Below are 27,560 nucleotides of genomic sequence, written 5' to 3' on the forward strand. Positions count from 1 at the left end.
GATTTGATTGAGCTCAAGTGAGGAGAGATGGTCCATCAAGTAAATGAGTCCCAGGCTTTATATGTACAGAGGAGTGCATTTTTGCTCAACACAATGGGATTCCAAATATTGAAAATTATGGCATTTGTTTTTGGAAATATTTGAAGGCTCCAAATATGGCATTGCATTTGGTGAGTTCTGAATATTTCTGAATTGCATATTCCTAAAGTTAGGTGCAACCAGTCATCATGCAAGTTTGAATTTTGAGATCCCAGAAAATAGAAATAAAGGACCCTGACTTTTTCCACAAATAGAAGGGTTTGGGTGTTAGAGAATGTTCAAACTTCAATCCTCACAGAGACTCTGTAAAAAGAAAAAGAAAGAAAATCTGCACTTCATGCCATTATGAATATTTGAATCAGCTTCAAAAGGATCCATTGGACCTTTAAAATACATCAAAGTGAGACATTAGATTAATTTTGATGCATCCATTGTTTTTATTATACCTGGTTATAATGCTTAAACAATGATCAATAGTATGATTCTATTCTATTCCCATTAATTTGCTTTTACAGATTCCTGTACTTCTCAACCTGAGTCAAGACCCTGATGTTAACTTACCTGTGAAGCCCCTGGTCTTTTCATTGGCCATGGGTGCTTGTCTTGGAGGTAAGGGATAATAATTTATATATTTCAGTGGCTCCTTTAAAAGTCTACATCAATAATTATACTGGAAAGTGCTATACTAAAACATGTGGATTTCATTTGTAACAGACTTCCTAAACTGTATCTATTAGAACAGTCTAAAAATTTTTTTTGGTAGTCTCTTAAAGAACAATTTTCTGGGCGTAAGCTCTGCTTCGAGCAGGATTCTGAGTAGACCTGCTTAGAAGCATACTGTTGGATTAATAAACAGCTAGAGTTAAATTATTAACAAATGATACAACTAAGCCACAAACAGATATATTTAGGCTTATTCTTTGGTTTGGGGAACCACTGATATAAAACAAAAGCTTAAAATCTTCTTGAAGAAAAAATGTTACTAATATTTTAGTCTTACATTTTTTAAATTGTTGTTTCATTTACATTGTAAGATTTCTTGAATTGTGTAAGATAGAAAGTTGGCTAATAAATGTTTTAAATTAAATGATACAATAGTGAGACTGAAGATAATATCCAAGACTATTTTGCAAGTATATCAACAAACCTATTCGATGTAAGCTATTGTGGTTAGGTTCTCTTGCAATAGCTGTCCTATAAGCAAAGACTTAAGTTGTCATGCAGTTGTTAAAGGCATAATCATGCCTAGGAGCATAGATGGTACCTTAAGAATATTTACATAGAGCCAGCTGAATGAATAACCTCAGCTTGAAGAGTGCAAATTTTAAAATTAAATTTATTCCTGGAAAATCTTGTTGTGTCTCGCTTTTAGTGTTTTTGATAAGAGTATTTACACCTTGCAAAATTGTATTATTCAAGAAGTTCTACAAAGTGTTGTGGTTTTATTTGCCATTTATAAAACAATGTAGAACAGCCATCTGGTCTCTCCTCAAATTCATCTTTATGCTGATTATTCTGTTTTGTATTCAGCAAATATTCAAGTGACCTGTGTTGCTTAAAAATTAGGTAAAGATGTTGCAAGTGCAATTGCTGGGAGATGCATAAGCTCTTTGTTGGTCCAGTATGATTGCCAAATGACCAGAATTCTGGAAGTGGAGTAGGTGAATGTTGCATCCCTTTTCATTCCTGCAAGTGGTTTCTTCTCCTGTTCTAGAATCCAGATACACAAATGTACGTTGGTGAAAAGCTGCACAAGAAACATGTTTGTGCATATATTATTACATCAAGATACTTTTTTAAAAAATGAAGACCTCCTGTACACTGGCAAATCACAAATCCACACACACTTTAACACATTGACCCATTATGCACAAGGTGTCTGCTGAGTGGCAGGGATGAATGTCCTTTGCAGTCCTTTGTACAGATGTATTTCCCCAAGCCCTGCTTTCAATTTCCATTCCCCCTGTGCCAAACGACACCTCTTCAAGCATAACTTTGATTTTCTTCACCACCAGAGGAGGAAAGATCTGCCAATGAGCACAGCTTTGCCCTAGACATCTTCCTTCCCTCCCCTTCCCACTCCTGTGCCCATTTCTTCCCTTCCCCCTTTTCAGATTTGTTATTACTTCAATTTTTGTTATTTATTATATTGATATATTGATATATTGATATATTGATATATTGATATATTGATATTATTATTATTATTATTATTATACACATTACAGCACAGCACAAGTGTCTGGAATTCATCTCTGAATATCGAGTCCTTCCCAAGGACCTAGGATATTAGAGGTATTTGCGTAGAATATGTGCAGTTCCTAGAAGTGCTGCTTTCTGCAGCATGTGGACTGATGTTCTGTCTAAGTTTAGGCTTTCCAGATGTTTTTCAAGATTTCTTGGGATTCCTCCTAGAGCACCAACTACTAGTGGGATTACTGTTGTTCTTTTTTGCCACAGTCGTTCGACTTCAATTTGTAGGTCCTTGTATTTTGTGATCTTTTCCAGCTCTTTGTCCTCTACCCTGCTGTCAACTGGCACAGCAACATCTATGGTCCAAACAATGTTTTTTCTCTACCACTGTTATGTCTGGGGTGTTGTGTGCCAGGTGTCTGTCTGTCTGTATTCTAAAGTCCCAGAGTATTTTTGCTTCTTCATTTTCTGTGATCTTCTCTGGCTTGTGCTCCATTACCAGGTCTTGCTACAGGGCAGGCTGCATTTTTTTGCAAAGGTTCCAGTGCACCATTGCTGCTAGCCTATTGTGACGTTCGAGATAGTCAGTTTGGGCTATTTTCTTACAACAGCAGATGATGTGCTCCACGGTTTCATCACCCTCTTTGCAGAGACGGCACTTTGGGTCATTGTAGGACTTTTCAATTCGTGTCTTTATTGCATTTGTCCTTAATGCTTGCTCCTGGGCAGCAAAAATCAGGCCTTCAGTTTCCTTCTTTAGAGTTCCCCTTCTGAGCCACTCCCATGTTTTCTTGCTGTCAACCTTCCCTTCAATGTTCTTAAAGTACTGCCCATGGAGGGGCTTGTTTAGCCACTGCTCCTTTCGTGTTTTAAACTGTTGGACTCTATACTCTTTTGATTCTTTGGCTTTCAGCATCTCAGCCTTGTGGACTTCTTTCATTGCTGGCTCTTGACTTTCTTGGATGTATTCTGTCAGGCCTCTTTTCTCTTCCTCTACTGGTTGCTTGATGTGGAGCAGCCCTCTTCCTCCTTCTGACCTTGCTAGGTAGAGTCTGTCTACATCACTTCTTGGATGCAGTGCTCAATTGATGGTCATAATTTTCCTTGTTTTTCTGTCCAGGATGTCCAATTCGGCTTGTGTCCAGTTAATTATGCCAGCAGTGTAGCGTACTACAGGCACCGGCCAAGTATTAATTGCCTTTATTGTATTTCCTCCATTTAACTTTGATTTCAAAATTTTTCTTACCCTTCTAAGATATTCCTTCCTAATTGCGCCTTTGACTTCTGCATGCTTGATGATGTTCTCTGCTTCTGCAGTACCCCAAGCATTTGTAGCTTTCATTCACTGGTAGGCTCTTTATTTCTATGGCATTTGGCATATTCACACCCTCGCATGTTGCAAGTTTACCTTTACTGAGTTCCAAAGTTGCACACTTGTCAAGTCCAAAATCCATTGCAATGTCAGTGCTAAAGACTCTCACTGTGTTCAGTAGTGACTCAATCTCTGCTTTTGATTTTCCATAGAGCTTTAGGTCATCCATGTATAGAAGGTGTTAAATTTTTGGTGAGTTTCTTGCTGTCTGATATCCTTGACCTGTTTTCTTCAGAATTATAGAAAGCGGAATCATAGCAATAATGAAGAGTAGTGGGGACAGAGAGTCTCCTTGGAATATTCCCCTTCGGATGTTGACTTCCCTATTCCTGCTCCATTGATTATTAATTCTGTTTTCCAAGTGTGCATTGCATTCTTGACCAATTTCTTGATGTTTTCACTGACTCCAATTATCTCCAGGCAATGAAGTATCCAACTGTGTGGCAGTGAGTCGAATGCTTTCCTGTAATCAATCCAAGCTACATGCAAGTTGGTTTTCCTTCTTTTGCAATTCTCAAGGATCATTTTATCTATGAGCAGTTGATCTTGTGTTCCGCTGCTGTTTCCTTCTGGCTTTGTTTCCTTTTTTGTTCTGGGGGCAGCAAGTTCTTTCCTTCCAGGTGGTCTTGTATTGCATCAGCTAATATGCCAGTAAGCAGCTTAAAGGTTGTTGGTAGGCAAGTGATTGGTCTGTAATTGCTAGGGATTGCTCCCTTTTCTTGGTCTTTCATTATCAGAAACGTTTTCCCTGTTGTCATCCATTCTTCAATTTGGCCTGTTTGCAGCACTTGATTCAACTGTTGGGCAATTCTTTCATGCAAGTTGGTCAGTTTCTTCAGCCAGAATCCATGTAGTTCATCATTGCCTGGGGCAGTCCAGTTCTTCACCTTTTTTGCTCGTTTTCCAACCATTTTAGTTGTTATTACAAGGTTGTCCATGTTGTTGCTGCTAAGTTCAGCCTCCACATCTTTGGCCCAATTTGCATTTTGGTTGTAGTTCTTTGGGCTGTCCCAAATGTTTCTCCAGAATTATTATTATTATTATTATTATTATTATTATTATTATTATTATTATTATTATTATTATTATTATTATTATTATTATTATTATTATTATTATTATTATTATTATTATTATTAATTCAATTTCTATACCGCCCGATCCCCAAAGGGCTCCGGGCGGTGAACAACATAATATAAACAATAAGCAGGAGCAAATCCGGTACAATACAAACATAGGCTCCGTCAATAAAACATCTTAAAATACATAAAAACAGCGGCTAACAATTAGCAAATTAAACAAGAGGCGTCCAGGCTCAATTTAAAAACCCACCCCAAGAAGGGGGGGACAGCAGGCCCCTCAATATGAGAAGCTCTGTTGTACCAGTGCCAAAGCAGGAGCAGTGGGGGGCACCATATCAGCGGCTGGACACTCCAAAGGCCCGGTGGAACAACACAGTCTTACAGGCCCTGTGGAACTCACCAAGGTCCCACAGGGCCCGGACAGTTGGTGGGAGGGTGTTCCACCAGGCTGGGGCCAGCGCTGTGAAAGTCCTGGCCCGTGTGGAGGCCAGCCGCATCATTGAGGGGCCGGGGACCACCAGCTAATTGGCCTCTGCTGAACGCAGAGGCCAAGTAGGGACATATGGGGTGATGCGGTCCCGAAGGTACGATATCAATTTAAATAGAGAATCACTGCAAAATCACAATCTTTTATTGCATTTGAAAGCCTCCAAATGATGGATCAGCCATTTCCCTTGCACTCTCACATCAAAAGCTGTTGCAGTTAACAGTGGGGTGGGAGGATGTCTGTAGAATGAATTATGAATGGTGGGCTAACCATTTAATAACAAGCCTCCCTCCTCCTCCCACAGCAGCAGCAGCAAGCAGTGTGTGTGAGTGTGTGGAGTACTGGGATATGATGTGATGAGCACTGTGCCCTTAAGAGGGAGTTGATGAGCAGTGTTAAGAGAACCATGAAAAGCAGAGGGCCTTGAGACTTCAGTAAAGAAGCTGTGGAGCAGGCAGTGAATGCCTTCTTGAGTGTAAACAGAAAAACATGAGGGCATCACACTACAGCCCCACTGTGCAGCTAAGAGTCCTGGGGTAAGCGTTCCTTGCATAATGGGTCATTGGCATATACAAACTACCATTTATTAGTGTGTATGTAATTAGAACATTAGTAGTATGAATGGGTAATCTTTTTGGAAGTCTGGAGAGCAGTGATACTTTTCACAAAAACTCAGTTCTGTACCTTAAGGAAAAAGTACATTTTTGCTTATCCTCCATCCTTTCAAAGTCTCCTCTGCAGTCTCCTGTCCAGAAATCTGTTAGTTTTAGCTACAGACAAAGAAGGCTTTAGCTGAAAGAACCAATTCCTTGGGCTAGATGTAGTTATCTCAGATAGATCATGCATTTTGAATAGGTCAAGCTTCACTTCTTTCAAACAAGCTACTGTTGCTTTAATTGATTTCTCAACTTTCTAGGAGAACAATGGGCAGGATGTTTTAACTTGAGACACCTTTCTTCAGTTTACAAGGAATGTTCACATTATTGACGGTGGTTACAGAGGATGGAGGAAAAACTCAAATTGGATGTAATCACTTTTCAGTTACTACTAGGATTAGTGCCATTCAAAAACTGTCACCGACTTTTCACATGTACAGCCTACTGTGGCTAAAGTTTTGTTGGCCAGAATGTCCCAATCATGATCTTTTGCAAAGTAAAATGCTGTTGCTGCTTGTATTTCCAGGTTTCTATGTTATAAACTGCAGGTTTCTGGTCCAGGTTTTCTTTGTTTGTGTCAGGTGTGCCTTTTAATGCAGGGTTCATTTTGATTCTCTGTGGAGTTGTTTTCAGCCAGATCAAAAGCAATTTTAAAAAATCAAAGGAGTGAACAAATGACAACCAATTTCACTGATGGGAACAATAAGGAGAGGATGCTATTTGTGGCTACTGTAACATGGCATTAGGACAGTCTACATTTTTATTAGGTGATTTGTTTCTCCAAAATCTCCTATGGGAACTCTAGAACTGGAGTGCTGAAGTCCCTCTTCCCAACAGCAAAGCTTGAAAATGGGCATTTGGAACCTCACAGGTTGAAAAATAGTGAAGTGTGCGTATGAAGTTGTGAACATGGAAAAGGTTTAGTATTCTTCCCACCGCTGTGCCTCTATTCAAAGTCATAGTCTGCAGAGGCTACTTTTCATTGATAAAGTTGAGATTTTGTTATGCTAATTTGAATGAAATGCATACTTTGCCCTTAAAATAGTCATAGCTTAAAACTAATAATAGTTGTCATGAGTTGTACCCTGTGATCTTTTCCCAATAATATGTATGTATATGCAGCCCCATGTAGAGAACCTAGTTCATACAAAGAGTATAACATGTAATCACAGTTCAGAGTCAAAGGGGACCAATGTGTGTACTCTACTGAGATGCAAACTTGATCAAATTTTTACTATTCAGATTGGAGTGCAGCTAGCTGGGATATTGCATTGTGTGGTGAGCAGAGGCGGAGCTATCAGGGGATGGGGGTGCTCATCTCATCGGGTGCTCGCCTGGGGGAAAATCACCCCGACCCCCCGCTGTGTCTCCCCCATCCCCTTGCCCTCCCACACTTACCTTAGTTCAGCCTGAAAGTGGAGGCTGGAAAAGCGACCTGTTCTGTTGAGGCTGAAAACGGGCTTATGGGAACTGCACTTCCCAGGAGACCTTGCAAGACCCAAGGTCTCCTGGGAAGTGTAGTTCCCACCAGGCTGTTTTTAGCCACAACTGAACAGGCTGCTTTTTCCAGCCTCCACTTTCAGGCTGAACTAAGGTAAGTGTGTGTGTTGGGGGCGGGGTGCTGGGGTGGGGGGTGGAAAACACGAAGTGCACACTGGGCACAGTATGGCCCAGCTACGCCTCTGGTGGTGAGCTGACCCAGTGGTTTCTAGCAAACTTAGGTGTCACAATAGAATTAAGAATTAAATAAAGCAATAGAATTGAATATTGAAGGGGTTCATTTGGGGTGGGGACTCTCACAAAAAACAAACACAAATATGAATACCACATTCAAAAAATCTGATGAAGGATCCACACAGGTTTTTTATGGACTGGCTTTTGTCTGTTTCAGTTCTATGAAGCAGTCCTTCTGTAGCTTTTATGAATTATTCCTGACTAACAATGAACTGGATAGATCAGTCACATTATTCATTCAGATATTTGTATTTTATGGTCCACATGTGTATAGGATTGTAAATATGCATACATATACAAGAATGTACTCTTTTTAAAAATTACCAAATATAGAAAGTTTTGTTCTGTACAATATATGCTATACTCTGTCTCGCCAAAAGAAAAAAAACACACAAAATTGTAACTTCATTCACCACATGCTGGACTGTCTTTGTTTTAAAATGTTCTGGTTGGGTCCCAAATGGAACATTCTAAAACAAAGATGGTCCAGCATGTCGCGAATGAAGTTACAGTTTTGTTTTTTTCTTTTGGTGAGACAGAGTATAAACTTTTATGTTTTGTCGTGGTGGTGATGGAGGGGAGGATACTAATTGTACATATATGTCAAGGATGCATTCAAAATGTAAGCAACTTGAATTGGCCTTGCATTCATTTCAGTAAATAAAAACCCATCCATTGTCATTGTTCACTCAATCATAATCTCAACACGTTATACACTTACTCATGTTGATTTCATTTTGGCTTTCTGGCACCTTTTTGTATATGAAACAAATAATCAGTGAATTTCTCCGAGTACAGGTGAAAAGTGTCATTTTAACAACATGGTGTTATATTTCTTCGCACAGAGAATAAGAGGGCAGAGATTGGTTTACCTATGAAAATGTTCAACTATTTATAAGCAGAGAGGTCATTGTGTGCAGGCTAGTTCTTTTAGGTGTATGTAAAATTATTGATTTTTTCTGTATGTCATTTCCGCAAGCTGATCTAATAGAATGACAAATAGCAAAAGCACAAATGTCAGTTACAATTTTTTAAAAATTGTAGGTAATGGAACATTGATAGGAGCATCTGCAAATGTTGTCTGTGCGGGCATTGCTGAGCAACACGGTTATGGCTTCTCTTTCATGGAATTTTTCAGGTACGTTTTACAGTTATTTTAATTTGCCTTTGTGGACTGAAAGCTCATTTGTGATATTAACCAAAATAAATAAAGCGGCTGATCTATTTGGTATTTCAAATTGAAAGAATTCCAGTGAGACATGATTTATCTTCAGTGGCACAAATAATAGCTTTATTTCTTGGGTTCTGCTCAACAAAAAAGAATGTTCAAAACTGTACTGTTCAGATTAATTGGAGTTGTTTCCTTTCCTCTAAGAAAGTCTTAATCCCTGACAAGATGTATCTCTATTGCAGATCTGAAATAGATTCAGGCATACTTCACTGTCATGTTTGACATTCAGTGATTTGATTGTAAGCATTACAATTCTGAGAAAAAGCTGGAAATGCTGATTCAAATAATGCTCAGCTCTTTCACTAAAAAGTGACCTAGAGTTCTTTAGAGGAAAACCATAATAGTTAGACAACTTTGATCCAGTTTGTTCATTGAATTTTTATTTAGAAAACGTCCAGGCTGCTTGCACACTCAAGATCTGTCAAGTGCTGTTTCTAGGCTCTCATTTTTTGGGGCTAACAATACAGCTATCTTTCCTTTGTTCTGTTTTTACTATAATATTGGTTGTTTTTGTTTGTAATATTGCAGTCTTCTAAAGAAAGAATGAAATGCACTATTGCATTTTCCCCACCACTGGCATAAAGGGCATCCTGGTGGTGCAGGGAGCAAATGCGCTGGTGTCCAGCTGCCCCTCAGCTCCATGGTGGGGAAACCCAAAAGTTGGGGCCACTGCGGGGCAACACCAATGTCTGGTTGGACACCAACACCAACATGGGGGCATTCCTGGGGGTTGAGCCAACCATAGTCAGCTTTCACCTGGGCTTTTGGCATCCCAGCTGTATAGTGAAGGTACTTTATGACCAGCCTGTCTCTTTTTATCCTTGTAATCTTGAAAATCTAATGTAACTGACAATTCTGTTCTTTTATTAGCTAAATGATATGTGTCAGTCAGTTTTTCTCACCTCTATGAAAAAAATATCAAACACACTCCTTTGGAAGCATGCCAGCAGCCAGTAAGACTCTTAAAAAACTTGCAGGATATGATCCACATAACCAATACCTGCAAATAGCTAAGCTACTACAACTTATTCCTGTTAAACATTTGGGAAAGGGGTGCTGTGTGGTTTCTGGGCTGTATGGCCGTGTTCTAGCAGCATTCTCTCCTCACGTTTCGCCTGCATTTGTGGCTGGCATCTTCAGATCCTCAGGAGAGAATGCTGCTAGAACACGCCCGGAACACACCCATACAGCCCGGAAACCACACAGCACCCCAGTGATTCCGGCCGTGAAAGCCTTCGACAATACATTTGGGACAGGCTTTGAAAATGGTCCCATGAATACACTACAGTGGTCCATACTAGTGGTGCATAAAAACTGTGGCTCGATCAAAATATGGAAAAATTTGGAACTGCTGGATCTTTAGGTTTGTCTCAAGGTCAGCTTATATTTGTGGTGGATGATATTTTTCTCCCTCTAATGAGGGATGCTGTACCATGGTGGAAGATTTTGACCAGCAAATTCGATTGACAAAAAACAGGTTGGGTTCAGGTCCCTGCTGGGTCTCCCCATGCTATATGTGGTGCCTAATTTTAATCATAACTGTGGCGAAGAAGCCCCTAATGTGTGAAGAAGGGACTTCAGTCTATTTTCCTGACCTGCAGTGGGTATGCTATTTGAATCAGTGAGGAAACCTATCAATACACTTTTGGGTACACTAGAAGTTGATTCAGTATCCATCAATTTCCAGTATTCTTTTGCCCTTTCTACCTCTATCACCATTCCTTCCTCAAAACTGCTTCACGTTCTCTCCCTCTTTGTCCTACCCCCCCTCCTCCCCTCAGTTAGGAAAATGTGTGTGCCCTTTCCTCAAAACTCTTAAGAGTTCTTGCAAACATTTGCATGCAGAAAGTCCCAGGTAGGAATGTTTCAGGATGGGGCAATTCCAAGTTGATCAACTTAGGTCTACACTCTTAATCCCCAAGAACTGGAATGAGTCCTCAAAGTAGAATGATGGTCCCTGGGACTGGAATTAGTGTTTTTACAGGGCTGCTTTGACTCCCTGTTTGCTATAAGCAGCTCCATTCACAAATGTTCCTTTGTATCCAGTGAGCTCCTCATTCTACTTACAGACCCCATTCTCATATTTTTCTTGTCCAGTTCTTTGTTATATAGGAAAATTGGAGCCCCTACCCTATATTACTTTTGCAGCACCAGCTGAAGACTGACTTTGTTGAATAATGTAAAAGGATTAAATAAAATAAGGAATGGGTCAAAAGCAGTCCCTGAAACTAGAATAAGCTGCAATCCTCTTTCCTGGAAATAAGCCTCATTGAATAAAATGAGCCCCAAAGTAAACTAAGCTGAATGAGTTTTGTTTTCAAATAAGCATGCGTAGAATTGCAGCTGGCAGCTTTGACAAAGTGTATTAGTATTATATGTAGAGGAGAAATTTACAAAATTGAGAGGGAACATTAACTGAGTGGCATTGTCTAGTGGTTGGAGAATGATGTCATGTCCCTTTCCTAGTGTTTTAAAATAAGGGTTTTGTCAAGTGGCTTTTTCAATGGAATCTGTTAGTTTTGCAGTGTTTTTCAAAAAAGAGTACAAGATCTGTAGCAACCCTTTTGTTTCTCCTTTCCTAGGGTTATCAGACAACCTCTTCACTCTAGTAGGAACAAAAATGGGGTTGCAATGATGTCATGATGTCATTTCCATTTGAACCCAGAAGTGATGCCACCATGCTTTAGGAATTCCCTGATCTCTATGGTAAAAAACATAGGCCGTTTCCGCACGGGCGGAATATGGCGGCCTGGGGATGGCAAAAACGCCGCCCCCAGGCCGCCATTCTCACAGGGGGCGCAGCTGCATCGCAGCTGCGCCGCCCTCGTGCCACCCGACCGGCGCGAAGCCGGCGTTTCTGGAGTGCGCTGGGAAGCGCACTTTCCTGGGAATGCTGGCTTGAAGCATTGCAGCGGCTTCAAGGCGCCTCCCCCCACTCCCTCCCTGCACTTACCTTGTCCCCGGGCCTCCGGTGCGTCGCCGAGGCCTGGGGACACGCCCCCCTGCCCTGCGATGCTGGAGCAGGCGCGCAGGGCCGGGGGGCGTGTCCTCAGGCCTCGGTGACGTGCCGGAGGCCCGGGGACATGCCAGGTCAACCGGGCGATGGCGCTCTGCGGACGGTCCCAGCGTCGTCGGGTCGGTGTGAAATGCGCCAACCCAGCCGCTTCCACCTCTGTGCGGAAACGGCCATAGATATTTTGGGAAATGTATTGGGCATTGTGACTTTCAGGTGGACCTGAAAGTGAAGTAGGGATGTCACCCCCCCTCTGCATTTTTGTTCCTGCTGAAGCGATGAGAGAGGACAAGTGCCAAAAGATTGCCATAGTGTGCAATTTGGTAAAGCTACCCCTTCCTGTTACTGAGGAAGATGGGATTGTGGCTCTGGGAGGAATCTTTTCCAGGTGTACCAGTTACCTTTAAGCAGATGTATTCAAATTCAAGTTCCCAGTCTCATTCCACTTGGAGAAGCCATATTTAACCTATTCTCTTGTTCTCCCAGATCTGTTCCTGGTTTTATGGGAAATGGCAAGACCTATACTAAGTTCTGTCCAAAACTGCAAGCACATCTTAAAATTAGGATCTATTTTAAAAGTAATTCATTGTGGAAGATGTTGAGATAGATTTAAATATGGTAATAGAGAAAAGAATTATGCCTGTGTGGCAACACTGTGAAACAATGAAAAACTGTATAAAAATGCTTCCAGTGTGACTCCAATGAATGATGCATTGATTAGTCATTCCAATCATCAACAAATCAGTGGAATATTTGCACCTGGTAATTACAAGATGATCCTAATCCACACAAGTACAAGCATTCCTAGTCCTTGGTATTTCCAGTTAAGGTTCTCATGTAACAAGAGCTAGCAAAATCTTCTTTGCTGCCAAATAGATTATTGGGCTAGAAGATGGACCAGTGATTTGGTTGAACAAATGCACCTTTGTATGTTCATAAGAGATCATCTTCTACCTTTAAGAGTTAGCTCCTATGAAATAAACATACATAGCTTTACCAAACTTTTGTCATAGACCATGACCTTAGTCATTTCAGGTCAGTAACTCACATTAATCAGACTAAACATGAGCTGCAACTGTACATTGGTGTATATTTTACTGTCATTGCATCAACAATTATTTGCAACTGAATCAGTTTGCCCATACAGGAAAATCCAATTACCAATTACAGCTATAGCAAAGACACTTTCGCTGTGGCTCCATTGACTCTCTTAGCCATGTCCTCCTAGAGTGCCAAATAAATGCAGATGCACGTCTCAGATTAATTCACCCTTTATTAGTGGCGAGGAAAATTTCTAACCCTACTGTTGCCATACGTTTTCTTCTTGGAGATTACAATGCTCATACAACACGTATGGTAGCTCTATACTTGACAACCACTTTAAAGTGCTAATTTATTCCCATTTTATTACTTTTAACTGTATTTATATATATATATATATATATACATATATTTTTTTAAAAAATCTGAAGTGATTTGAACCCCTCGAAGTCAACCGTCAAGTTATGTGGACTATTTCCTTGCTATTGAACTATACTTGAGACTGCAGAATGTGTCTGTGTAAATCTTGATCTATCTATGCCTATTAAAGGTTAATAAAGATAAAGATACAACTATAGCATGATATCCAATGATGAAGTTGCAGCTTTACAACACCATTTTGGTTTGAGGAAACAGCAGGAGCAACTATGCCTCCTGGGACTTTTGATGATTGATTGAGCTGTAGCTGTAGATATTTAATTACTTTAAAAGAATGTTAATCCGACCCAAATCTGGCTTAAAGTAACTTCAGAGATGAAGTTCATTTCATAAAATTTTCAAAATAATGAAAAACTGCTTCTGTTCTCCTTTAATAGTTTTCTGAATAATATTATTCATCAATATCTCAATTAGTATGAGAGACATTTAATAACTTGCGGTACTGTTTAGATCTTTGAGGAACTGGGCGGATAAATAGTTTTCCCCCTAAACTTCAAAAACATAGCTGGATGCTTCTTAATTGTGGAAAAAATTTCTGGAAGATGGCTAAATTCCTGGAAACTTATTTTGAATATTCAAAACACTAAGGTTCTACTATATAACTGTATCAGCTTACGAATAGTTGGCAGCTGCTTCTTCTTTTGGCAAGAGAAATCAATTGTTTTAAGTACAAATAAAAGCTTTTTTATAGAAAGAGATTTTCTACAGTAAATATGCCAATACTTGTCTGAAGAATGTGGCACACAGAAGTCTGCACAATGGAGAATAACTGTCTTTATACACATCCAGCTGTGTACATGTATTGCAAATCTGTCACAAGTATGATTAATTGCATGACCATATAATATTATAGATGGCAGAAACTCTCTTGGTGCTAAGGAATAATACTTCAGACATCGTTCTTATTCAAACACTCTTCCTGCTGTGAATGCTAAGCTTTTTAGTCCCTATATTCGGTACAGATGTTTCAAGAGAGAAAGCTAGGAACTTAAATTGAGATCAAAGGGGAAAGTAGCTTTTATCAAACAGAAGACCACAAGAATGAAAGACCCATTTCTGAAGCTAGCCAGCTTCCTCCTTTTGTACTCAGGGATGAATTTACCTGAAATTGGTTTATAGGGTCATGACAAAAATGAGTTTCTAAAGTACATTTAAACACAATTGCATACAAAGGGAAAATCAGAAGTAGCCTGTTTTGCAATGAAGATTAAAAACAAAGAAAACATTTTCCATAATAAACTTTTCACAGACCAGAAATGTCTCCTAAAATGAAATCAGTTCTTCACCAGTTAGCAATATGTGGCTAAAAAGATTCTGCTTTTACAGGTCTTTTCATTAGGTTATTCGTTACTGTCAATGCTCCACTTAGATTATCGAAATTTGTAGGCAGTAGGGTTCACAAATATTCACCAAGAAATGTATTATTTAAGATCTAACCAGAACAATATTCATAAGTATAGCAAGTACTTAAAATATAATTATTTATTACACTCAAGAGCTGTTGGAAATCTTCTGAATTGGCATTTAACATGGTGTCTCACTGGTTTTTTTCCCCCCAGGCACAGAGAGGGTCAGCAAAGGGAAAAAATGACTCAGAAAGCAAGTGCCTAACGAGAACATTGCCCAACCAGAATTCCCATCTTTCTGATAGGCATTTCTGTTCACTGTGTTTCCAGTTTCAGCAGTTATTGCACTGTCTCTTTGTGGTTTTAGCAAGGCTTTCTAATGCTGCCTAAATAGAAGTCTCTTGATTCATTTAATTATCTAGAGCTGTATCTGCTACAGGGAGGGTGGAAGAGACTAGATCAGGGGTAGGGAACCTTTAACACTCAAAGAGCCATTTGGACCCGTTTTCCACGGGAAAAGAAAACACTTGGAGCCGCAAATAATTTTTGACATTTAAAATAAAGATAACACTATATATATAGGGTTTTTTTTAACCTTTTACTCCCCTCATTCTGAGAAGCGCATGGATGCGCCCACCCTGCTGCCTGCAGGGCGGGCAAGGATGAAGCCAGCGGCTCGGCCTTGCCAGCCGCTGGGAAAGCGCCCTCCCCGCTCCAATGGGGCGGGCGAGAGGGGAAGCCCGCAGCGTGGCCCAGCCGACCGTGGGCAGTTGGTGTGCTCGTCCTGCTGCCTGCAGGGTGGGCAAGGATGGGGCCGGCGGCTCGGCTCGTGGAGCCACAGTGCAAGGGCAGAAGAGCCGCATGCGGCTCTCGAGCCGCAGGTTCCCTACCCCTGGACTAGATAGAGGGAGAGACTTGTGTTCAGCCTACAGTTACCCCATGCCCTGTCATAAGAAGCCCATCATTTCCACAGTCTTTTTAAAATTCTGATATGCTGTAATTCTCTCCATCTGTGTTGCAAACAGCATGTATGGTCATAAGACAGTGGGAAAGGAACCTAAGAATTATTTCTGTAGTACAGATAGTGCAATGCATACAGTAAACAGTGTGGTAAGAACTGATTTACAAAATTAGAATACAGTGTCATAAAATAGTACAGTACATAGAACAAACAGAGCAACAAACTGGATTACACAAATTAGAAAAAATAAATTTGTATAGCTGCAGTCTTGTGTGCCATTTCTGCTGTTCCTCTTCAAAGTATCTGCACACTCTAGAGGTTTATATTTGTGGAAACCCTTAAATATTTATTCAAAATATTTATATCTTGCCTTTCCCCAGTGGTGGAATTAAAAATTTTTAGTAACAGGTTCCGATGGTGGTGGCATTCAAACAGTGGTGTAGCGCCAATGGGGCTGGGCGGGGCATGGTGGGGGCATGGCCAGGCATTCCAGGGGTGGGGCATTCCTGGGCAGGGCTGTGGCAAGGACTAGGGGCACGCACGCCCCAGGTGCAGTTCCCCATCACCCTGCCTCTAGATTCAAATAATGACTGTTTAAAGTATTAAAAAAGCAATATACTGTATGGTAGTGTATTATTTCTTTTTATATAATTATATTGATTGATTTTAAATAATAACATAAGTAAGAAGAGAAACCAAAAACTGTTTACAATTGTTAACATATTACAAACATATCTAATTGTCTATCTCTCTCAACCCCCCCAACTAAAACATCCTATATTGCCTCCCTCCTTCCCATATTTCCCTCCCTCCCTACTTTCTACTTCCCCTTCAGATTCCTATAACTACTTTATATATTCTACTTGAAAGAAAACTAACAGAGGGAGAGATCCAAAATCCAAAATCCTTAATCTAAAAGAGTAGTTTAAACTCCTCTCTTTCCAATATAAATTTCAAAAGGAAAAAAGAAAATGAAAAATCTTTACCTATAATACTTTCCCAACCTTTATTCCAATGAACCAAAAAAAATAGAATTACTATATATTGAATTATTTCATACAATTCATACACACATGGGGGATGCCATGGGGGGCAGAGGGGCTGCAGGGGGCCCTGGGGGGCGATTTTGCTTACCCCACTTAACGAGATTTGTTGTACCCAGGGACAGAGATTAATAACCAATTCTCTGAACCGAGAAAATTTTAGTAACCGGTTCTACCGAATAGGTGCAAATAGGCTGCATCCCACCTCTGCCTTTCCCTATGAATATTGGTTCCCCTTTTTTATTTCCTTAAAAAAACTAAAAAAGAAAAAAATTAAGAATAATATACACAAAGTCAAAAATATCAAAATTGTGCTGGTAGACCTATACATAAGTTTCTATAAATAGTTTCCAAATATCTAAAAATAAGTTTATGTGCACTCGCCATCTACATGTCATGTATTCAAATATATAGAGAGCTCTAATAGCCTCAATGTATCAATATACCAGAAATGAGCTTTTGTCTTTCCAATATTGTAATATGAATCTTTTAGCTGTAGTAAAGGCATGGAAGGTCCACTTTCGTTGGTGATCAGTCAGCCTTTGAAGGACAAGCAAATAATTTAAAACTACATAAACATCATCAAAAATCAATGAATATTCTAATATAATAAGATTTTTAAGGATACATAGGGTGAGTTACAACACCGTCAATTAGACACTTTACTCAATCCTTTGTTAAAAAGTCTCTGTGGTGTTCAGTATACCTTCAACAGACCTTTTTGCTGAATAAGTCTCAACTTAAGTTCCATGGACAAAACAGATGTGGACTTTAAGACCACATCCCATTGTTTTGGCAAAATAGGGTGATATAGCTCCTTATTCTATTCATTCCTAAGATTTTGTTTGGTATATTTATTAATCAACATCAAATATTTATAAACAAATATCAAAGCAATAAATTAACAAAACATTAATATCAACAAAATATAATCAGAAGAAAAAACCTGAATAAAAATATTTCAATCTTAACTAAACTCAACAGGATGCAAGATCTGTGCATATGTAGTGGGCAAAATAAAATGTAACCTATCATTTGAAGCCATCCTTAATTCGCCAAAATAGGACATATGTGAAATACTTCAAGGCTTGTTGATTTTTCCGTCTCAACTTTTTGCTAACCCCAATCTTTTCTAGATATCAGTGAACAGCATGTGACAAAATATGCACCTGAAAATGGAAAAAAATGTCAGTCTTGATAGCATGGCTTTCTTCAATCCATTTCTTTAAAGTCTGCTCTGCCTAGAAGTACTTAATATCAGTGTGTAGGAAGTGCAAATTTTGAAATGGCTTTTTGCTTAGTTGGTATCAAGATGTCAAATTATCCAATATATCTTAACAATAGCAGGTAAGAAGGGAAAAAATAGTCTTATTTCCGAATTGGTTTGACAGTGATAATTTATCTTCTTTATGAGACCGGCTTTGAGAAAGGGAGAACACTGGAGCACTAATGGAGTGATTAATGCTTTTGCAAATCAGATGTGCTTTGCTTACTTTAACTTGTTACTGTGTATGTTAGCTGTATATTTCTATCTGGCATAACTGGACATCCAGGCAACTCAAGGGAAATTGTGAGTCACAGGGAAACCAAGGCTGACTGGAGCTTACCTATTTCTGTCCAGCCTTAGTTAGTTTTTTCTCCTTTTCCAGTTACAGTTGTAGATGCAGGACACAAAGATCTAAATATCTACAGGTAGACAATAATACAGTAGCTGCCTCAGACTACGGTTTTCAGAGGGACCAAAAACGTTATTAGAAAGAGAGATATTTTGAGCATGAGTGGAGTAATTGTGAAGAAAACAATTGTCATCCTCCCCCCGTTCTTGAAAGGAGCATTGGGAGAAATGAGTAATAGCAGACTTGGTAGCAAACAAGAAACCCTTTGCCCCCACAGCCATCATTACCTAAAAGAACATGCCAGAAGTTCTCTTAGTCCATGATATAAGATGGGTTATAGTACTAATTTAATAATGGGAAGCTAGTTACTATAATATTTACTTCAGTTGATCTTTACCAGCTTAGCTGTAATTTGACTGAGCTGCAGTGGCATAGCGCCAATGGGGCCCTGTGGGACGTGACACCCTGAGCGGAGCAGTAAAGGGGACATGGTGGGGGCATGGCAGGGTGTTCTGGGATGTTCCAAGGTAGGGCGGGAGTGGATGGTGCTGTGGCAGGTGTGCAGGTAGTGCGTATGCCCCAATCGCAGTTCCCCCTCGCTCCTCTGTTGAGCTGACAGGCTATTCCACTGTTTGAAACATTTGTATGCTTTTAACCATTTATATTTTCAAAAAGATGTAGGTTAGTAACTAAAACTGTAATAGAAACGGCAAATAATGGTTGGAGTCCAGTGGTAATTTCTGCTGAATGGAAGAAATTTCCATTAACAATGTTGTACTTCCCACCTTCCCTTTACTACTGCAGCCCAAAATATCTCCCTTAAAATGCTACTCCTGGAGGAGAGGGGATGTTCATAAACAGCATGAGGGGACAACTGGTAAAAATTGTCTCCCTGTCCATTCACAGAAATCCTCTGCTGGGTCTTTTTTTTTTAACTAAATATATCTCCTGTGTTTATATCTTAAAATCAAAGCTTTGAAGTTGGTTTGCAGTGCTATAGTGCTTTTCATTAATTTCATGTGCAAAAGAGCATCATCCCTTTAATTGCTACCCTTGTGGTTGGATTTCTTCATCTATTGGAGGTCTGCATTCTGTCACTCTGTCTTGGTTTAGTAGAATTAGTAGATAAAATTAGTAGATAAAATTATTAAACATGTAGAAAAGCAAGACCTGCTGAGGAAGAGTCAGCATGGCTTTTGTAGAGGCAAGTCCTGTCTTACAAACTTACTAGAGTTCTTTGAGGGTGTAAACAGACATGTGGATAAGGGGGAACCAGTGTACATTGTCTACTTGGATTTCCAAAAGGCTTTTGACAGAGTTCCTCACCAGAGACTGTTGAGAAAACTCAGCAATGAAGGAATAAGAGGGGAAGTCCTCCTATGGATTAAAAACTGGTTGAGAAACAGGAAACAAAGGGTGGGTATAAATGGGAAGTTCTCACAATGGAGAGATGTAGGGAGTGGTGTCCCCCAAGAATCCGTATTGAGACCAGTGCTCTTTAACTTATTCATAAATGACCTGGAAGTAGGGGTGGGTAGCGTGGTGGCCAAGTTTGCAGATGATACCAAATTATGTAGGGTGGTGAGAACCACAAAGGATTGCGAAGAGCTCCAAGCGGACCTTGATAAATTAGGTGAGTGGGCTCAGAAATGGCAAATGCAGTTCAATGTAGCAAAATGTAAAGTGATGCACACAGGGGCAAAAAATCCAAACTTTTCATACACGCTACAGGGGTCAGTGCTATCAGTCACAGACCAGGAAAGGGATTTGGGCGTCTTACACCGCCCAGAGCCCCCCGGGGATGGGGCGGTATAAAAATCGAATAAAATAAATAAATAAAATAAATTAGTTGATAGTTCCATGGGAATGTCAACTCAATGCATGGCAGCTGTGAAAAAGGCAAACTCTATGCTGGGGATAATTAGGAAAGGAGTTGATAATAAAACTGCAAGGATTGTCATGCCCTTATATAAAGCCATGGTAGAATAGAATAGAATAGAATAGAATAGAATAGAATAGAATAGAATAGAATAGAATAGAATCTTTATTGGCCAAGTGTGATTGGACACACAAGGAATTTGTCTCCGGTGCATATGCTCTCAGTGTACATAAAAGAAAAATACATTTGTCAAGAATCATAAGGTACAGCACTTAATGATTGTCATAAGGTACAGCACTTAATATCTGCATGGTGCGACCGCACTTGGAGTACTGTGTTCAGTTCTGGTCGCTACATTTCAAAAAGGATATCGAAGAGATAGAAAAAGTGCAGAGAAGGGCAATGAGGATGATTGAAGGATTGGACCACCTTCCTTATGAGGAGAGGCTGCAGGGTTTGGGACTCTTTAGTTTGGAGAGGAGACATCTGAGGGGGGATATGATTGAAGTCTATAAAATTATGCATGGGATAGAAAATGTTGACAGAGAGAAATTTTTCTCTCTTTCTCACAATACTAGAACCAGGGGGCATTCATTGAAAATGCTGGGGGGAAGAATTAGGACTAATAAAAGGAAACACTTCTTCACGCAACGTGTGATTGGTGTTTGGAATATGCTGCCACAGGAGGTGGTGATGGCCACTAACCTGGATAGCTTTAAAAAGGGCTTGGACAGATTTATGGAGAAGTTGATCTATGACTACCAATCTTGATCCTCCTTGATCTCAGATTGCAAATGCCTTAGCAGACCAGGTGCTCAGGAGCAGCAGCAGCAGCAGAAGGCCATTGTTTTCACATCCTGCATGTGAGCTCCCAAAGGCACCTGGTGGGCCACTGCGAGTAGCAGAATGCTGGACTAGATGGACTCTGGTCTCATCCAACAGGCTAGTTCTTATGTTCTTAATTATATAACTTGAGATCGAATGCCACCACTTTGCTGCCAGAGGAAGCAGAACTTCATTAGTAGCAAATTGCCTGAGCTGCTTATAATTCAGCAGGCAGGTCTCCTGGGCAGCTGTCCAAAAGCTGTTGTCCAGCTCAGCAGTATTGTAGTGTCAGTATTAACATTGCTTTGTTTGCAACTGGCACTTGACAAATCTTTTGTTTAGAAAGATATTAGAACATAGCATGTGCAAGGATGGTATGCACCATAGCATACCACAGTTCATATTTATAGTGCATTCGTTCGTAGGCCTTAGCATCTGCTCTAATTATACCTGACCTTCTGTTTTCCCAGCAGTGGGCTATCTCCTGCCAGAAAGGCTGTCCTAGACATTGTGTTTCTTTCCTGATTGACTAGTGCAGGCTCTTCTTCATCTGTCATTTTCCTAAGTAGTTCTTTAAATTAATTTTTAAATTGTGGATTAATCAGGGAGGATTGAGAGAATAGAGGGAGATAGAATAATTATTTATTTGGGTTCATTCCATTTTTCTCCCTGATAGGCCTGCTGAGAAAGGGTGGGGTATAAATAAAATTGAAAAATGGGAATCCAAAGCAGTTTATGTAGCATTTCCCTCTCCTTTGTTAGATCTCCACAACAATAACCCAGTACGGTAGGTTAAGGTGAGAGAGCGAGTGAGTCAGTCACCCCCTGAGCTTCAAAAGTGGAGTGGGGAATTGAACATAGGCCGTTTTTGCATGGCACAATTATACTGGGGTTGAGCTGGGAGTGAGTCTGTGCCAGCAGGACTTTGAGGGAGCATGAAGAGAACTTGCAGGAGCCAATAGTCCTACACCTTGGCCAAATTGGGACAGTCAGTCAGAGTTCAGGGTGGCAGGGCTCCAGCACTTGCAGCGGTCATCAGGCCCAGGTGGCTGCACAGAGCCCAGGTGGGCTGGAGTGATGGAGATGCAGTTTGCTGCTGGGCCTGGCTTGGTATTTGGGACAGGGGAATGGTGAGGTTAATGCTGGACCTACCAGGGCAGCAGGTGGCAAGTTGCTGTTATCCCATTGGGCCCAGCTTGGTGTTTGGGGTAGGGGTAGGGCAGACAGGGAAATGGGGAGGCTGGTGCCAGGTCCAAGCATGGCTTGGCTCTAACTGAGTCTGCAGCGATTAGCTAGGAGTGTGTTGTCATGATCTTCCAAGCCTTAGGCAATTATATCATATGATGGTTTATTAAAAAATAACATTTAATTTGTATTGTACCATGGAAGGGCAAGCGGGGACCACATCCATGGTTCTGAAACTTCTACAATTTGCCATTATATCTGAAATAATCCTGCTTTGCTGATACTGAACACTGGACTATATTATGAATCATCATATATTGTGATGTAGTAAGCCTATACCATGTAATAACTGTCTCCCATGATTGGACTTCTGCTTCTAGTTTTCTAGTCCTTGGGGATATAATTTGCATATCTCTGATAACATGACTAAAAGAGATTGAATTAGTCAAAAATACATAAAATATAATGGATATGCTATCAAATTCCTGTTGGGCTTCATATATCTTGGTTTGTAGATTTCTGCAACATAGTTTTTAAGCTCATAGATGTCAGTGGAAATTATTTTGCATAGGACTGTGGATTTTAATTTTGACAGCAAAGTCACTGGAGTCACCAGCTGTGATGCTATTTCATCACCAGTTTTTGCTTGCTTTGCACAACTTGCGTATTCTTCAGATGGGCTTTCTTGTATGTCATAGAAATAGAACAAGACCATATGACCTTCCTTTCCCCAACTCTAGGAATAGCTTTAAAAGTAATTATTCTGAAGATGTCTGACATCTAACAGGCATATTTAGTTTGAAATTTTCAACAGGGCTAATATTTGCTCATGTGTGAATGAATATTATAAATTCAGTAATATGGCTAGTTTGCTGTATGCCTCCCTTGTCGATCCTTGGCTATTATTCTTGATAAAGGAACTTCATTCAGCCAATTCATGTCAAGTGAAATGTATTAACAGTGGCCACAATCACAAAAATTCAAATCACCAAGGGGGTGAGGCAAGGGTTTATCCTGGCCCCTCATCTCTTCAATATATCATTAAATGATTTAGCTCAGTTTCTTAAGCCATCCCTCTAAACTAGGCTCCTATGATACTCCTATATTGCTTTACCCCAACAATACTACCATCCTGTTGTACACAAGAATAGGTTTATTAAGATATCTGCATGCTTTTCATAACTACTACCTGGGAAATTCACTTTCATTAACTATTCAAAATAAAAAATACTACTGTTTGCTAAAAGTTTGAAGCCTCAGAAATGGACTGTGGGCAATAAGGAATTTGTTCAAGTTAAAAGTTTCAATCAGCTGGGTATTACCTACCAGTATAATCTCAATTCGTTCACACACAAAACTGGAATTGTAAATTTGGCCAAATGCTCTTCTACATCAATTAAACAATTCTTGTTTCTTAAAAAAAATATTAGTTTGTTCCAGCTGCTATTAAAATCTTCAAGGCCAGAATTTTATCTCAATTGCTAATGGTGTTTCCATTTGGATAATAGCATTTAACTACAACATTGAGGGTATTCAGGCAAACTATTGCCAACTCCTAGGAGTCCCTAAATGTAAGCCCTACTTTGTAATTTTTGCAGATTTGGGCCAGTATCTCCTAGAAACTAGGGCTTAACTAATTTCCATTAAAAACTGGCTTAAAATCCACTTTAGAGTGAATTCGAACTCCCTAATGTTTTATCTTAAAAATGATTCCCACAGCATCCTATGGGTTTCCAATATTGAAACCAAAATCTGACACATTGGATTTTTGATTGACTCCTTTGCACTTTCAAATGAGTCTTGCATATTTAGAGCTTGAAAACAAAGTTTATTGGACCTGAAATATCAAAGATTGTTCCCTGCTCAACCACCTGCTTGCTCTCCTACTACATTAAAACCATCAGCTTCTTATGGGAAAAATAGGACATTACTTCCATAACTTAGACCTCACATTGTAAAGCTTTTATGTTGGCTCAATTTAATGTTCTGCCCTCAAAGGTAGTGACAGGAAGATACCAGAGGATTCCACTGCAGGAGAGAACATGTATATTTTCCCCAAGCTCTCTGGACACAATCCATTATATCATTATTGATTGGCAGTTTCAAGCAATACCGTGAAAAAACTTTCTCCTCCCCTTACTTTGTTCTAAAAATCTCAGAAGCAAGGATAATATTATCCAGTTTTTGTTAAATGAACATACTCCAGAGTTTACTGTTATAGTTGCTAAGTCCTTTGCAAAAGTTGTTAATGTTAGAAAGTAGACTTCTGTGAGTTTTTATTTTGATCTTGTTTATTGTGTAATATTTAAATGCCAATAAAGGATGATGATAATGATGGTATGTATTTTCCATAAATGAGAAAACTTTACTGAAACAGGATAATAATATTGTGCATCCCATTGAACAGCTCCCTTTCCCCCAAACTGGATATATTCAAATCCAGAAAAATTAATGAAACCCAATATAAAACAGTACTAAATGATATATTACAAACTGGATATGTTACAACCCCCCCCCCCATGATGAAACCTAGTATAAAACAGTGCTAAAAGATATGCTGTAACATTTTCATATGGTTTGAAATAATTGCTCAATTCACTTGGAAAGCATCACATTCATCAGAAGCATCACAAAACAATTGCTTTATACTATTGCTGCCTGAGGGAAGCAGCTAATACTCTCCTGCTATTAAAAGAACTTTTACTACACCATTTCTGTGTGGTAATAAAACATTTATTAACAACGTTGGTTCAAGGTAAACAGAAGCATAAGGCGCGGCATGGGGGTCTGATCTTGTGGTATGTGTACTGGGCAGCCAACAGTGCTGTCCCCCAGACACCTAAATTTTTCTCAGCACGCCTGCCGATGAAAAATTATAACGCACACTGGAGCAGCTGTGAGATTCCAGACGGGCGGTCGCCACTTCCTGAAGACTCTTTGCTGCCAGGGGCGCAAGCCATCTAAGTCCACATCTGGGCAGGTGACCCCTTGGCTTGCTCCACCCCAAACCTCGTGAGGAGGTTCCACCACAGCGGGTCTTTTGCCCGCTGCTCCCCCAGCTAAAGATCAGTCCCCCATGCGCAAACCGCCGGAAACAACAATAAAGCGCATGCATTAACACAGAACAAAACAGGGAGAGGTGGGTGGGAAATGCGCCCGCTCCAACAAATGAGGAGGTGGGGAGGCCAAGCTCAGGCCTAAATAGGTCGCCTGGCCCCACCTCCCAAGCTAAAGCCTCGTGAGCCCAGAAGAGCTCGCAAGGCAGGGGGAGGGGAGAAGGAAGCCATGGAGGCTGTCCCTTCCCCATCAGCAATGGCAGCCGCGGTAAGTCACGGCTGTTCCTTGCTGCCTGAGGGAAGCAGCTAATACTCTCCTGCTATTAAAAGAACTTTTACTACACCATTTCTGTGTGGTAATAAAACATTTATTAACAACATTGGTTCAAGGTAAACCGAAGCGTAAGGCGCAGCATGGGGGTCTGATCTTGTGGTATGTGTACTGGGCAGCCAACAGTGCTGTCCCCCAGACACCTAAATTTTTCTCAGCACACCTGCCGATGAAAAATTATAATGCACACTGGAGCAGCTGTGAGATTCCAGACGGGCGGTCGCCACTTCCTGAAGACTCTTTGCTGCCAAGGGCGCAAGCCATCTAAGCCCACATCTGGGCAGGTGACCCCTTGGCTTGCTCCACCCCAAACCTCGTGAGGAGGTTCCACCACAGCGGGTCTTTTGCCCGCTGCCCCCCCCAGCTAAAGATCAGTCCCCCTTATCTTCCTTAATTAGTTCCTTAGTTAAAGAAATCCAAGGCAAGATCTTTGCTGAAAGTTTTAAAGAATTGTGAGATTATGGAAAAGGCAAATCATGGCTAAACTTACCAAGTGAATTGAGCAATGATTTCAAACCTTTCCATACCTGAGATCCACCTTTAACATCCACCTGATGTTGGGCTTTATGTTTTAAACAAACAATGTAAAGAGGGTAGAGATAAGTTTGACAGCAGAATTTGGGCAGGAAGTCATGTAATTGAATGTTTCATGTATATCCTCTGTTTTTTTCCCTTTTGTAAGTAGATTAGAGTGGCTGAATCACTGTTATCCTTTCCTGTTTTAGCTGTTGTAGTTCTTGTTGTAAACCCCCCCCCCCAGTAAAATTCTATTTTTAAAAGGACATCTTGTGAAATAGGTGGGGCTGAGAGAGTTTTGAGAGAACTAGCAAGCTTCACATGTAGGAGCGGGGAAACAAATCCAGTTCACCAGTTAAGAATCCACTGCTCTTGTGGAGGAGTGGAGAATCAAACCTGGTTCTCCAGATTAGAGTCCACCACTCTTAACTACTACACAAAGTTGTGGACATATAACTCTATTTAGCAAGGGAGACCGATTAATATTAAAACATCGGCTATCAGCCAAACCTGAGGTTGGATGGGAGGTATAGGTGTTTTTTTTTTTTTAGGAAAGTAGTGACTCTACCTGCTACATCTCCCTTTGGGGTGTCCTAGAAGTACAGACCATAGATGGAGGTCAGCCCCTTGTGCTGATTCAGTAGTATCAATAAAGTAAAACCTGACAGGGCATGTCTCCTGTTAGTAATTCAAATGCACAATAGCCAGTCTCACATTCCCTAAAGCAATCAGGAAAGAACATAAGAACAGAAGAACAGACGAACAGAAGAACAAGCTGGCTGGATCGGACCAGAGTCCATCTAGTCCAGCTCTCTGCTACTCGCAGTGACCCACCAGGTGCCTTTGGGAGCTCACATGCAGGATGTGAAAGCAATGGCCTTCTGCGGCTGTTGCTCCCGAGCACCTGGACTGTTAAGGCATTTGCATTCTCAGATCAAAGAGGATCAACATTGGTAGCCATAAATTGACTTCTCCTCCATAAATCTGTGCTATCCAGGTTAGTGGCCATCACCACCTCCTGTGGCAGCATATTCCAAACATCAATCACACGTTGCGTGAAGAAGTGTTTCCTTTTATTAGTCCTAATTCTTCCCCCCAGCATTTTCAATGTATGCCCCCTGGTTCTAGTATTGTGAGAAAGAGAGAAAAATTTCTCTCTGTCAACATTTTCTATCCCATGCATAATTTTATAGACTTCAATCATATCCCCCCTCAGACGTCTCCTCTCCAAACTAAAGAGTCCCAAACCCTGCAGCCTCTCCTCATAAGGAAGGTGCCCCAGTCCCTCAATCATCCTTGTTGCCCTTCTCTGCACTTTTTCTATCTCTTCAATATCCATTTTGAGATGTGGCGACCAGAACTGAACACAGTATTCCAAGTGCGGTCGCACCACTGCTTTATATAAAGACATTACCTATGCCTGAAAAATCAGTCTTTGCCCAGGACTTCAACGCAGCTGCCTCCAGTTCAACAAAGAATATGCTAACTGATATCATCAAGACTTCCTTTCAGTTAT

General features: G+C 40.4%; 1 protein-coding gene across 2 annotated transcripts in view; it reads left to right on the forward strand.

Moving 5' to 3' along the window:
* OCA2 (OCA2 melanosomal transmembrane protein) overlaps positions 1-27,560 on the forward strand; it is a 215,456-nt gene that overhangs the window by 180,312 nt on the left and 7,584 nt on the right. For both annotated transcript variants that reach the window (XM_048495551.1, XM_048495550.1), the window contains exons 22-23: positions 555-648; positions 8,608-8,701. In XM_048495551.1, the coding sequence (XP_048351508.1) occupies positions 555-648; positions 8,608-8,701 (188 nt within the window). The remainder of the gene's footprint in view (positions 1-554; positions 649-8,607; positions 8,702-27,560) is intronic.

The sequence above is a fragment of the Sphaerodactylus townsendi genome, linkage group LG04 (genome assembly GCF_021028975.2).
Source record: "Sphaerodactylus townsendi isolate TG3544 linkage group LG04, MPM_Stown_v2.3, whole genome shotgun sequence".
NCBI lineage: Eukaryota > Metazoa > Chordata > Lepidosauria > Squamata > Sphaerodactylidae > Sphaerodactylus > Sphaerodactylus townsendi.